This window comes from Phyllostomus discolor, chromosome 1 (assembly GCF_004126475.2).
Source record: "Phyllostomus discolor isolate MPI-MPIP mPhyDis1 chromosome 1, mPhyDis1.pri.v3, whole genome shotgun sequence".
In the NCBI taxonomy this organism is placed as follows: domain Eukaryota; kingdom Metazoa; phylum Chordata; class Mammalia; order Chiroptera; family Phyllostomidae; genus Phyllostomus; species Phyllostomus discolor.
The window spans coordinates 33919638-33931873 of NC_040903.2; the positions used below are offsets into that span (position 1 = coordinate 33919638).

The window sequence follows — 12236 nt, forward strand, 5'->3', positions numbered from 1 at the left end:
TAAAGTCAGCTCCATCTATTTCACAGTTATTCACCATGTGCAAATAACTGGACTAGTTACATATTACTATCCAAGATTCAGGGAAGTGGTGAATTAGCATAAACCTTGGCTCTCCACAGTGACTCCACTTCGCCCACAGGGAAATCTACCTTTGCTTCACAGGCAAAGAGCCACCCAGAGGCTGCTGAGTGAGAATGAATATTCACCAGAGAACAGCAGTAGTTGAATACATGCTGATTTTATTCCAGCTAAACAAAGCAATGCACAAGTCATCCAAGCAACAAGCTTAGCTCAAGAAATAAGATTTTTTTGTTTTTTTTTTTTTTTGCTTTAATTATCAGTTCCTGCACATGGCTGTCTTCCACACCTCCTCTCGGAAAATGTAGGTTAACAAATCTCATGCAAAGAAACACAAGAAAAGAGAAAAAGGGGAAATGAAATTCATCTAGTGTGCAGGTGAAGGTAGTTTCTCCAACTTCTCTTCTGTAAACTGCTCCATCAGCACGGTCCATCTCGGATTATTTTAATATTGTGGCCATCTTCTCTGCAAATTGGACAACCATAAAAACACATTTACCCCTATCATACTGACACTGTTCTGGTGTTATTAAAAAGACCCATGCCATTGTAGATTACATTCCTTCTTGGGCGATGTTTATGTAATCATTTTTGAAGCTAAACAAAGAAAACAATGAGGGTGACAGCCCCAACTCTGCTATGTTTTTTCTCTAACCGTAGGACACAGGGCACTAACCCCAAAAGAATCACTCTGAGAAGACCTAGGTAGCTCCCTGAAGATGGAAGTCAGAGAATGGGCCCCTGAAATACATACTGGAGGACCAGTCACAGTCACTTGGCCAGGTGTGTTATATGAAAGGCATCAGGTGTGATGCATTTACTACTTAGAGTTCTGTGGGCAGAGTTATTCAGATCTGTTTGCCAACTACTGTATTTTGCCGTGAATAGTGTGCACCCATGTTTTAGTGCTGCCCATGTATAACTCGCATCTTGATCTTTCCCTCAAAAATTTGGGCAGGAAAGTGCGCATTACACATGGCAAAATACATAATGCTGCAGGGTATGCAAGTCACCGGCACATGCCCTCTGAATTTCAAAGAACATTTAATATTCCACAGAGTTTAACTATTAAATATATTCTTAACTTTGGAAAGTCACCCATCCATGGAAAGTAACAGAACTTGATTATCTGGTCTACGGCTGCACACGTCCTTCTCCAGCTTCAACCTGGAAAATGCACTGTGGGAGTCCGTGTACTTTTGAACGTCAGTCTGAAAACAGAACTACTTATGTTGTGTGTGAATCTTATATCCAAGAAAAGAGCCACTACTTCTTAAGGAATCAAAATTCAAGAAAGACTAAAGAAAACATGGCTATTCTGTCCTGACTGGTGTGGCTCAGTGGACTGAGTGCCGGCCTGTGAATCAAAGGGTCGCTGGTTTGATTCCTGGTCAGGGCATGTGCCTGGGTTGCAGTCCAGGTCGCCAGCAGGGAGCACGTGAGAGGCAACCACACACTGATGTTTCTCTCCCTCTCTTTCTCCTCCCCTTCCCTTCTCTCTAAAAATAAATAAGTAAAATCTTTTTTTTTTTAAAAGAAAACATGGCTATTCTATACTGTAAAGATGTTACCTGATTTTCAAGCACAGACTGCACTCGTTGGCATAAGTGGACATGTCACTTCCACATACAGGGCTAAAGTCTCTGGGACATGCTGGCAATACATAGTCATGACAGTTTGGCTAGAAAAGAAAAAGGAAGACAACAATTAGAGAACAACTTGAAACATTCTCATCACAAAATAGCTGAGGGCAGACAAATTCCCAAGTGTCCTTAGATTTCCTAGAAACATGCTAGAAAAATATTTATTTTACACACACACGCACATGCACACACACAAATGGCTTTTTATTGCAGAATTCAGATGCATTGGTTCACTACCTACTACATAATAAAAGGTTCCCTGAGGAAGGTTTGTTCTGATTTTCTGACGGAAGCTCAAGGCATGCCACCATGCCTACTTAATTATTCTCTAGCATCATAACTTGTACTTCCTACTATCTCTACGTGCATGTTCTATTACACTCCACCTTAACCCCTTGGCATAATGCTAAGACACACTTGGGAACCTAAGTTTTTAGTCTGGACTTTTAAAGAGACTGGCATTTAACTACCAGCACTAAAGAAAGCAGCAAGTTCAGAACTGGACCTTAGGAGTTGCTATGGGTTTAATTGTTTCTGCCCCCCAAACGTACATTAATGTCTTAACCCCCAGTACCTCAGAATGTGACCTTATTTGGGAATAGGGTCTTTATGTAGTAATCAAGTTCAAATGAGGTTACAGAGTAAGCCCCAAACCAATATGACTGATGTCCTTATAAGGGAAAATTTGGACACTAAGGGAAAATTTGGACACTAAGTGACACACTAAGGGAAGGATCATGTGAAGACAGAACACAATTTTTACAAGCAAAAAGATGCCCGAGGCCACCAGAAGCTAGGAGAGAGGCATGGAACCAATTCTCCCTCCCAGCCCTTAGAAGGAGCCAACCCTGCCAACACCTTGATTTTGGACTTCTAGCCTCTGAAACTCTGAAGCAATCAATTTCTGTTGGTCTATCACCCCACTTTGTGGTATTCTGTGACAGCAGCCCGAAGAAGCTGATATGCGGTCATAGAACTCAAGCATCTGACTTGATGGAATGGAGGCCAGAAAGGTGGTATGTCTTGCTCTTAGCCTAGTGTCCAGCAAGGCCTGGACTAGAACGGGTCACAGAGTGTGCAGAGTGCCACTTTAACAAAAGGTTAAATACAGGGCCTGCTGTGTTTCTGTCTTATAGTCATACATTTACATACACAGTTCCCTTAAACAATGCAAGAGGGTTAGGAGCACAAACCCCTGAAGCAGTCAAAAATCCACTTGTAACTGCTGATTCCCCCCAAACTTAAGGCATTTGTTTGTCTTAGTAAATGGTGATCATTTTTCTTCACTTCAGAGTAAATGGAGTCAGCCGTTTTAACACCCTGAATAAATGAAATACACCTTTTTATTGATAGTTTCTGGGTTTAAAAAGACCTAAGCAGGGCTGGCTGTGGGCCAAACTCTGAAGTCAAACAGGTTTTGCCGGCCCTTTCCATCCTCTCTGTCCTGTATTCTGCGCCCCACACAGGGGCACGCTGTGTTCTTGCTGCGCCAGGCTCCCGGCGATGGTGCCGCGTAGGGCTGCTCGCCCTCTTATGCAGTGACTGGGACAAGTGGTGGTTAGTCATTATGGAAAAAGTAAATTAAAGCAAGGAAACAATAAAAAAAATAATATAGACTCTAAACACTTTATCCTAAAACATAAGTGGAGACAAAACTGCCAATCTTCTGATGTAAGAGAATGAATAGCGATGCATTTGGTCATCTGTCCTGCTAGGTATGACCATGCGATGAAGAAGAATCCAACGGGATATATGTGGAATTATTGTGCAGTAGCTTCTGGGAACCTCATTGAAAACCAAACAAACACAAAAAACCCATTACCTGTCTTCCACTTCCCTCAATTTGTGTTGCTGTTGGCCCACTCCTCCATCCTGCTGCTGGGCGCATGGAGGACCAGGAGGACCAGGAGGACCAGGAGGACCAAGGCCACGCCCCAGGAGGGCACCACTGTGCACTGTTATTTTGAGCCTTTGTTCCTTGCAGCTGAATCTAATCTTAACTAACACAGGAGATAAGACCTTTCCTTTGAATGTTTCAACTAATTAGAGTTCTGTGTGTTATCACTGCAAAACTCCTAAATCACCTAGGAATTCCTGTCTCGGTTTCTTTAAAAAAGGATTTCTCAACTCCTATTCACATGTGGGAACCAGGGGAGTCTTCGCTGTGGGAGGCTGTTCTTCATCTTGTAGAATGTCTGGTCTCATCTTTGTTCTCTCTTTCCTAGTCAAAAATATCTGTCATAATGTCATCTGGGGGTGAAAGCACCCCCAGTTGGGAGCCACTGTTTTACAGCACAGTGAGATTTAAAGGCAATTGCAAAACAACCTAATATACAATTTTTTTTAATTTTTATAGTTGTTTTACCTTCACCTAATTCAACAGCAATTCTTTTTTTATTTAGCAATTTGTCTTTTAAAAGCATTCAACACAGTTCTCACCTGAGCTACAACTTTCCTTCTTTACACTCATGTTTATGTTATCTTTACGTTTTTAATTAAAATAAGTCTGGCGGCTGGCCTAACTGGCTTCTGATCACACACACGTGAGTCTTGGTGCCGCAGCAGCTCCGCTGCTGGCAGACAAGAGAGCGGTCTGTCTACAAACGTCCAGTGATGCATGTGCTGTGAGAATTACTCAGGGAGAAGGGAGGGGGTCATTCGCTTGTGAGGTACTAAAGTGGAGGGTGGTTGCATGAGTTTTTGACTGCTAATAAGTAGCACATGGTGGGCCCACATGGGGCTGAATGGGCACATCCTGGTGGCAGCTTGTTAAAAACACAGACCTGGGGCCTCACCCAAGACCTAGTCAATCAGAATCTCCAGGGTTGGGATCTGTGTGTCTAGAGTCCTCTGAATTCTGAGTCAGCGAGGACTGGGTTTGGGAACGGCTGCTCCCACCCATCTCAGCATTCAGTCCACTCTGACTACTTGGTGAACGCTAAGGAAAATGCACAAGGACACTGAATTTGATGCACGATTTCAGGGAACCCTCCACTGTAGACCTGTACTGTCTCCCCTTTATAATCAAGACATGTTTCGCCTGCATCCCTGTCTCACAGATGACGAGGTAAACAACTAGCTACTCAAAATCAATCTAAGCCTGAGAGTGTTAGGTATTTTTATATTCAACAGGAGTTTTCAAATGCTTTCATCTCAGAGGATGACTCATACATGACTTTTGAAGAGCTGAGGTAAAGAATTTTTTTTTTAAGCAGAAGACTTTTGACGTCCCTCAGATCTTTAGGGAGCCGGCCTGGCTAGAAGGAAGTGATGGTGTTCCAGTCTGTTTCCAGCCTGTCTGATTCTCCTGATTTCAAAGCTCGGTTTGGCTACTTACCAGGTGACTTTACGACATTTGGGTTACTCACTTGCTGGATTTCCTCTGATCTGAGACATAGGGCTGTATGAACAAAGACTTTACAACCTTATTGATGAGGTCACAGAATTTCATGAATAAATTATTCCCCCATAAACCCTTAATTTTACTCATTTCCCCAAATTTATGCCAAAGGAAAAAAAATTGGCATAGGTTCATCATCTAGGGGGGCTCTAAATTATACCCAGGATGCCAGCTATAGGGAGCCAGACCAGGCAGAAAGTTCCTCGGACCTTCAGAAGACTGTCTCAGGAAGAAGAGAGGAGCGTAAGCTATGAGAAAGCAGAGAAGGGCTCAGAGAAGCAGAGAAAGGTAGGCTGCGGTAAGGACATGAAACATTCTCCGTGGGCACTGGGAAGTCTCTAGGCTCTGCACAGGGACAGGCTCTACTCGGAGTAAAGATTTTGAGGAGTAATTGCAGCAGCAACACGTGGCAGGAGCTGGAAAGTGGAGATGCTAAAGATTGAGGAAACCCACTTAGGGGGCTGTTATGCGAGTCTAGGTTAAGAGGTAATAGGGCCCTAAACTGGAGCGGTGGCAATGGAAACGGGGAAGGAAAAACAAGGATCTCTTGTATGATTGATCTGCTTAATAATCCTATACAAATAGAGTAGGTTCCTGTGGTAACTGCCTCCTTAGAGTGAAGGTTTCCTTGAAGTTTGCAGCCTAGGCACCTCATTTACCTTTCCCTACCTAATCCCAGCTCCGAGATGGAGGTGGGATTATCCCCATTTTCTGAAAGAAAAATCAAACCCAAGAAAATTGAATCATCTGATCAAAAAGTACTCCTGAGCTCCTACTGAGTGCTGAATATTGGACACTAAATAACAAATAAGACATTATCCTTGATCACAGGAGTATAGTTTACTGGGGGGAGACAGGCAACTACAACCCAGTGCTATGACGGGGTCCTGAAGAGGCCTGGGTCTGGAGTCAGATCGCTTGGGTTGGAACCATAGTTCCCCCATTTCCAACTGACCGTGGCCAGAAGGGATAACAGTGATACCTACTTCATGGTTATTACATGTAAAACACCTAGAACACTGCTTGGCACACAGTAAGCATTCCTTGTTGAAGAAAACCAAAATATGTTACCTCTAAAAGATGGCTCTTTGACATAAAAATAATTTTGACCTAAAGGGAGTTTAAAAGCAGCAAAGTGGGGGTGGGCTGGTGGAGGGGGACAAAGGGAGAAAATTGGGACAACTGTAATAGCATACACAATAAGGTCTTTAAATAAAATAAAGAAAAATATAGTAAAATTTTAAAAACACCCAGCAAACCCAGAAGAAGCTCTCTCTAGCCCCCCCCCCCCCCCTTTTCTGCCTAAAGGCTGAATATAAATTCTCCTTAACTGGACAGAATCTAGAATCTCATCAGCCCAGAGGGATCTGCAAACAAACCTTGTCACACTAGTTTTCTTTTGTTTACTGGGCCATTGTTTGATGTACCTCAGAAGCATAAACCACTTTCCGGTTGTTTCTCTACAGATTTGCTTTTCTTCAATAAAGAGGGCGTGTAAACTGGAGTTCTAAGCCACCTCTTTGAGTTCCTCATCTCTGAGCGCTCCTACATGGCCATGCAATGCACATGTTAATACACTTGTTTGTTTTTCTCTTGTTAATCTGTCTTTTGTCATAGGGACCCCAGCTGAGAACTCAGAAGGGTAGAGAGATTTTTTCCCTCCCATACACTATCATAGTGATGATGATGCAGTATAGGTCAAATGGAAGCAGAAGGTGCATTTCTATCTACTTTGGAAGGAGGAAATGGGGTGGGAAGGCTTCCTGGAAGAGGTCTAATCTGAATTGGACACTCAAAGTTACCTAACTCCAGAGGTCAATATCCCCATATGTAAAATAAAAACATCTATTTATCTTACAAGGTCATTATGAGAATTGACTGAATATACAAATGGACAATGTCAGACCAGGCATTAAAATAGAAATCTGACACAACCTGCAGCAACCTTCCCAGGAAACTAATTCATTATTTGGAATAGCCAGCCCAGGAAGCCAGCCTACCATAAGTCAGACTCGTAAGAAGTCAGATGGCTAGCTCTGGTGATGGTCTGGGAAGCCAAATAATAACCTCTATAATAATAGGCCCCAAATGGTCAGGACTTGATTAATAGCTGACACTTTCCCTAATTTTTGTTCCTGCTTCCAACTTAGGACAAGTTGGAGAACATCTAACATGCACTCCTAACCATCACATGTCCAACCCATGCACTACTTGGTTTCAGGAGCCAGTCTCCAGCCTCCCCAGGCCGGCAGCCTCGCATCAGTGCCCACCGGAGGCCTTCCTTTCCCTCAGTACAGAGCTTTCCCACTCCCCAACCTGCATTTTGAGTTTCTGCCAAAACACAAGTGGCCAGGCTGACTCCCTTGTTACAGCAAGTTCTGAATAAATAGCTTCTCTTTGTTCTCATGTGGTTGGTCTTTGCTTCCACTGGATTTCATTTGATAAGGTACTGTGCAAAAAATGTTTAGTACAAAGTGTAACTATTAAGCCAAGGACTTTCTGAATCATTTAAGGAAATGTTAAAGGAAACAAAGCCCTGAGGCCTTCAAGCCATGAGCTATTTTCATCCAAAGCCTCCCGGAGATTCTGGCTTCTTAAGCAGTCCTTAGTTTCAAAAGCGGCCGGTCAGGGCTGAAAACTAGCCCCCAACCCAAACCGTTGAGGGCTTCAGTGTATTATAGAAACAAGACCAGTGGTTCCCTACTTACTGTTTTATATTCTGAAGGTTCATCAAATTGACTGTCTGTAGAGGCTGCAAGAAGACAAGACATTTTAAAGTATGTGATTAAGGTCAATTATTGTTCACAAGGGGCTTTTAAAATCAGCCCATCACTTTTCCAGGCCACTCCTTCTCCTTTCCCTGGAATGCCTAGCTTCTTTGAACCACCCATCTGATCCCCACACCCTCCTCCAAAGGACACTCAGCTATTTTTTGGCAGTTCTCCTAGCAGGCCCACACAAAGAACATTTGGTATGGGTTCCATAACTGACCGCCCAATAGGTTTGCTTGAGCAAGGACTATGGAGCTATAAAAGTCAGAGTAGTAACTCATGATCATTCACCATATTCTTTTCCTCTGCAGCTCAGGGTAATGAACACAAAACTTCAGGCGTTACCATTTTAACTCCATTTTTAAAAGGTGTCAAGTCTGGCTGGACTGAAGCCCCTTTCTCATACGCCCTGAGTTCCTGATGCACTGGGCATTCACTATTCCTAGTTCCCATACACCAGGGCCACTGTGCATATAAAAAAACTCTACTCCTTATCTTGGGCTCCAGACAAGGGCTCCAGAAAATCTGCTTTAAGGGAGAAAGAGCAGACAGTAGGCTGTCACTAAGAACGAGCTGGGAGTGAAGCCCAAGCAAGAACTACAGGGTCCCTGGCTTCTCAGCCACCCCCCAAACTCCGACGTTCCTCTACCAGGAACTGCCAGTAACAGTGCGAGGAGGGACGCCAGGGATGCTGGGATCCGGATGGTCACCAGTGAGGCTCCCACTCATTACTCCTCCAGGGCTCCTGGGCCGACCAGGCTGGCGGGTGAGCGTTACCTGTCAAGTCCCGGGCCAGGAATAACAGCAGCAAGCTCACCCCCAAGAGAGCCATCCTCCCTCCTCTGCCGGCGATGGGTGACTGAACGCACTGGTGCCCGCGAGACTCCGGACGTGCAAAGGTCAAGCAGGCTGGGCTGAGGGCGGGGCGGGGAAGGGGCGGGCTAAGAGAGGTGTTAAGAAAGGGTTAGGTAGGAAGGGGAGGGGCAGGAACGGATGGGTAGAGCGGGGAGCAGGGGAGAAAGGGTGAAGAGGAAAGTAGATGTTGCACCTACCTTAGTCCCCTACTAGTCCACTCCCCCAGCCCTTCCCCACCCCTATGAGGATGGGAGTAAATGATTAAGAGGAGGGTCTCCTCCTGCAGCAAACAAGGACCACGTAAGTGCCGTGGGAAACAACCCTGTGGGCTCTGTCAGTCAACCCCTACTTCTTCAGCATCTACTCTGCCCCAGTGTTTTGGGGGTGAACTCAGCAAAAGAATCCCTCCTTTCAAGAAGTTTCTAGTTGTAGGGGTTGAGGATAGGGTGAACTCTAAAACTCAATAAATACAACAATTTCTAAAATTAAGCGTTAGAAAAGGGGCGGGGAGGGAAGACTTTCCATTGGGAGCTCAGGGGAAAAATAGGCCTTTTAGAGGCTACATTTGAGCTCAAAGCTGAGGCATGAGGAGAAGGAAGCTTGGTGAAGGCCTTGGGACAAGTATTCCAGGCTCAAAGAAAAGCAGGTGCAGAGATCCAGAGGCAGGAGTCGGCCCAGTGTGTCGGCTGGAGCCCTGCCTGGAGGAGAGGGAACTGCAGGGCCCAGAGCACGTGTGGCTGGGTGGGCCGTGATAAGGGGTTTGGATCTTTTTTCTGGTTGCAGTGATAAGCCAGTGGAGGACTTTAAGCCAGGGAATGCCCCCAATCTGAATTACATTTTGATAGATTGGATGAAGAATGGATAGGAGAGAGGAGATTTATCAGAGAGACAAATTAGGTGGCTTTTGCCGTGATCCAGGTGAGAGATGAGGACGTGTATAGAGAGCAGTTATTCTGTTCTTAAGCATCTAGGCATAGTCCTAACTCGGGTCACAGTGGCTGTTGTGCTGTCACAGAGCCGAACATCTCCAGCCTATAGGCAGTGACATTGTCTGTTTCTCTGGCTTCTGTGTCCCTAGTGCCTACCACACGCTCAACAAATAAATGCTGGCTGAATAAGTGAACTTTTAAAATGTTAAACTGACATCACAAGAAAAAAGTAGAGCAAAAATGAGGAAGACACGGAGCCAGGAAGCAGAAGGCAGTACAGCAGTCCTACAGCTCAGCCCGTCCAGACTGAACAACCAGCAGGCCCTGGGGGACCATTTCTAGAGGGTGACGCAGATGGAATAGGAAATGTGTCTTACAGTAATTGGGATGAGATTTGCACCAAAGGGGTAACTTCGGGGATTGATTAGTAACAAGTACAAAGAAAACTAAGTAGGCTGGGGGTGTCTGCAGTGACAAACGGAAGTGTAGGTGATGGCCTGAGACTCTGCAGCCAGGCCGAGAACCGGGGAGATGGCAGAGCCTGACCCCAGGCAAGGTCTCACCTCAGTGGGGCAGACATGCCTGCGACAGGTGCAAGGTAAATTTCAGACTACGTCCAACAAACAGGTCATCAGAAGAATTGATGACACAAGTAGCTGCACTGATGACCTGGAGAAAAACATTGCAGACCCCATGACACAGGCTGGGGACGGGGGGACACCTGGAAGAGGGACACAACAAGGCACCTGCTCCACAGAATAGCTGAAGGCTGCTAAGTTACACTGAAATCAAGGACATTGTTTTTACAAGCCAAGAGAAGACCAGATGGCTTTTTGCATGTACCTACTATGTACAGGCAGGTTTTGTATTACAAAGTGTGCATTTTTCTTATCACATACCATATAGTTAGCTTATAGAGTGATTTTCCCACCAATTTCTTCCACATGGTGACTTCACATCTTGGACATTGGTCAGTTGTGCTATTAAATATTAAACACTAAAACTTTGACGGGTCCTGCATAAGATTGTCAAATTTTTTAGTATATTTTAGTGAAGTTGTTTTTTTCCCCTATCATTCCTTTTCTATGTAGTAGTTGCTGTTGGATAAAAGTTGCTGTGTAATTCCTTTTCTTTCAGAGAAACAGATCCTTCCATTATAATTACACTTTGTGAAGTAATACATTTATAGCAGGGTTCTTTAATTCTCCACACCGACTGATGACATAACACCAAATAGTGTGTTAGTGATATTATTCAAATAGTTAAAAACATTTAAAAATTGTTTGTGCACAAGGTAAATAAGTTTATTAAAAAACAGAAAAACAAAAAGCACACACACACCCAAACCGTTCATTCAGAAAATGCTTGGTACTACTATGTGGCAAAAACTCAGACTTGAACCGCAATTTTATGTCTAAGTCCCTGAGGTCGGATGCTAAAATAATGAAGAGTGACCACTGCCACTTCAGTGCGAGATTCTTTAAATATGGAAAGTGACTGAATGGTCTAATGTGATGAGGCATTTTGCATGGGATTTGAATGACTTCAGTAGGACCCTACATTGTTCATCTAAAATAGTAACCATAGAATGTCTGGCTGGATTTTAAAACACAATCTCCATCTTTTCTTTGAGCTACCGATTGGAAAAAGAAACGGAAAAGGAAAAGAGACCATATTCAGCCCATGCCAGCCGCTTTGCTAGAAAATAGTAAACAACGTATAGTAGGCTCAGGTTTTTAAGGAATACTGTCTTTAAACTCCTTCTTACCTAAATTCTTGCGGACTGGTGGTTTTATTATTGATTATAGCAGGCAAGGACAATAAGTCTTGTCACTCAGAAATGGAGCGTCGGGAGTGCTAAGTCCTGACTGGGAAGGAGAGCCACGTGGTTATCACAGTGAAGTGATTTTTGTATTGAAGAAGCAGAAAATGTTAAGGAGTGGTATTGTGGTTCACAGAGAAAAACCCATTATAAGCACAGTATGCTTTTTTTTAAGTTCCTTATTCACCAGTCTTGATTTTTTGTATTGCCAATATATAATATTATTAAGGGGAAAAAGAAAACTAAGAAAAATGAAAAAGACAGTTATTGGCTTCAGGAAAAACAAAGTTGTTCACTAATGTAAATATCGATCACTGGTCTAACCAAAATGATGACGAACGCTTTGGGGAGAAAGGGGAGGAAATGTACACACGGGTAGTGAGAGGGAGAGGAGGTGAGAAAGAGTTAAATCTTTCCTAGTGAAATACAAGGGATGAACATCTAACCTGAAAAACCGAGAGGTTTATACATATTATTTAGAGATGTGAAGATAAACATCCAAAGAATTAAAACAGTGCAAGTTGGTTTCCTCTGGAAATTGGGAGACGAGACAGGAAGGAGAGAGCAGGAACCGCCCACTGTGTTTCTTCTTAACAAGCTTTGCAAGTGTCAGGGCCTGAATTGTGTCCCCCCTACTAAACTCCCTACTAAACTACTAAACCCCCCACTAAACTGTTGAAGTTCTAACCACCGGGACCTCTGCGTGTAACTGTATTTTGAGATAGGGACTTTAAGAAG

General features: G+C 43.9%; 1 protein-coding gene across 1 annotated transcript; it reads right to left on the reverse strand.

The window, feature by feature from the left end:
* Positions 1-304: 304 nt before the first annotated feature.
* On the reverse strand, positions 305-8827 carry SPINK2 (serine peptidase inhibitor Kazal type 2). The gene is made up of 4 exons (XM_028508253.2): positions 8670-8827; positions 7830-7873; positions 1650-1759; positions 305-544 (listed from the first exon to the last, which is right to left on the reverse strand). Exons 1-4 carry the CDS (start codon positions 8722-8724, stop codon positions 499-501), a joined length of 255 nt encoding a protein of 84 aa, XP_028364054.1. The 5' UTR covers positions 8725-8827; the 3' UTR covers positions 305-498.
* Between the last annotated feature and the right edge of the window lie 3409 nt (positions 8828-12236).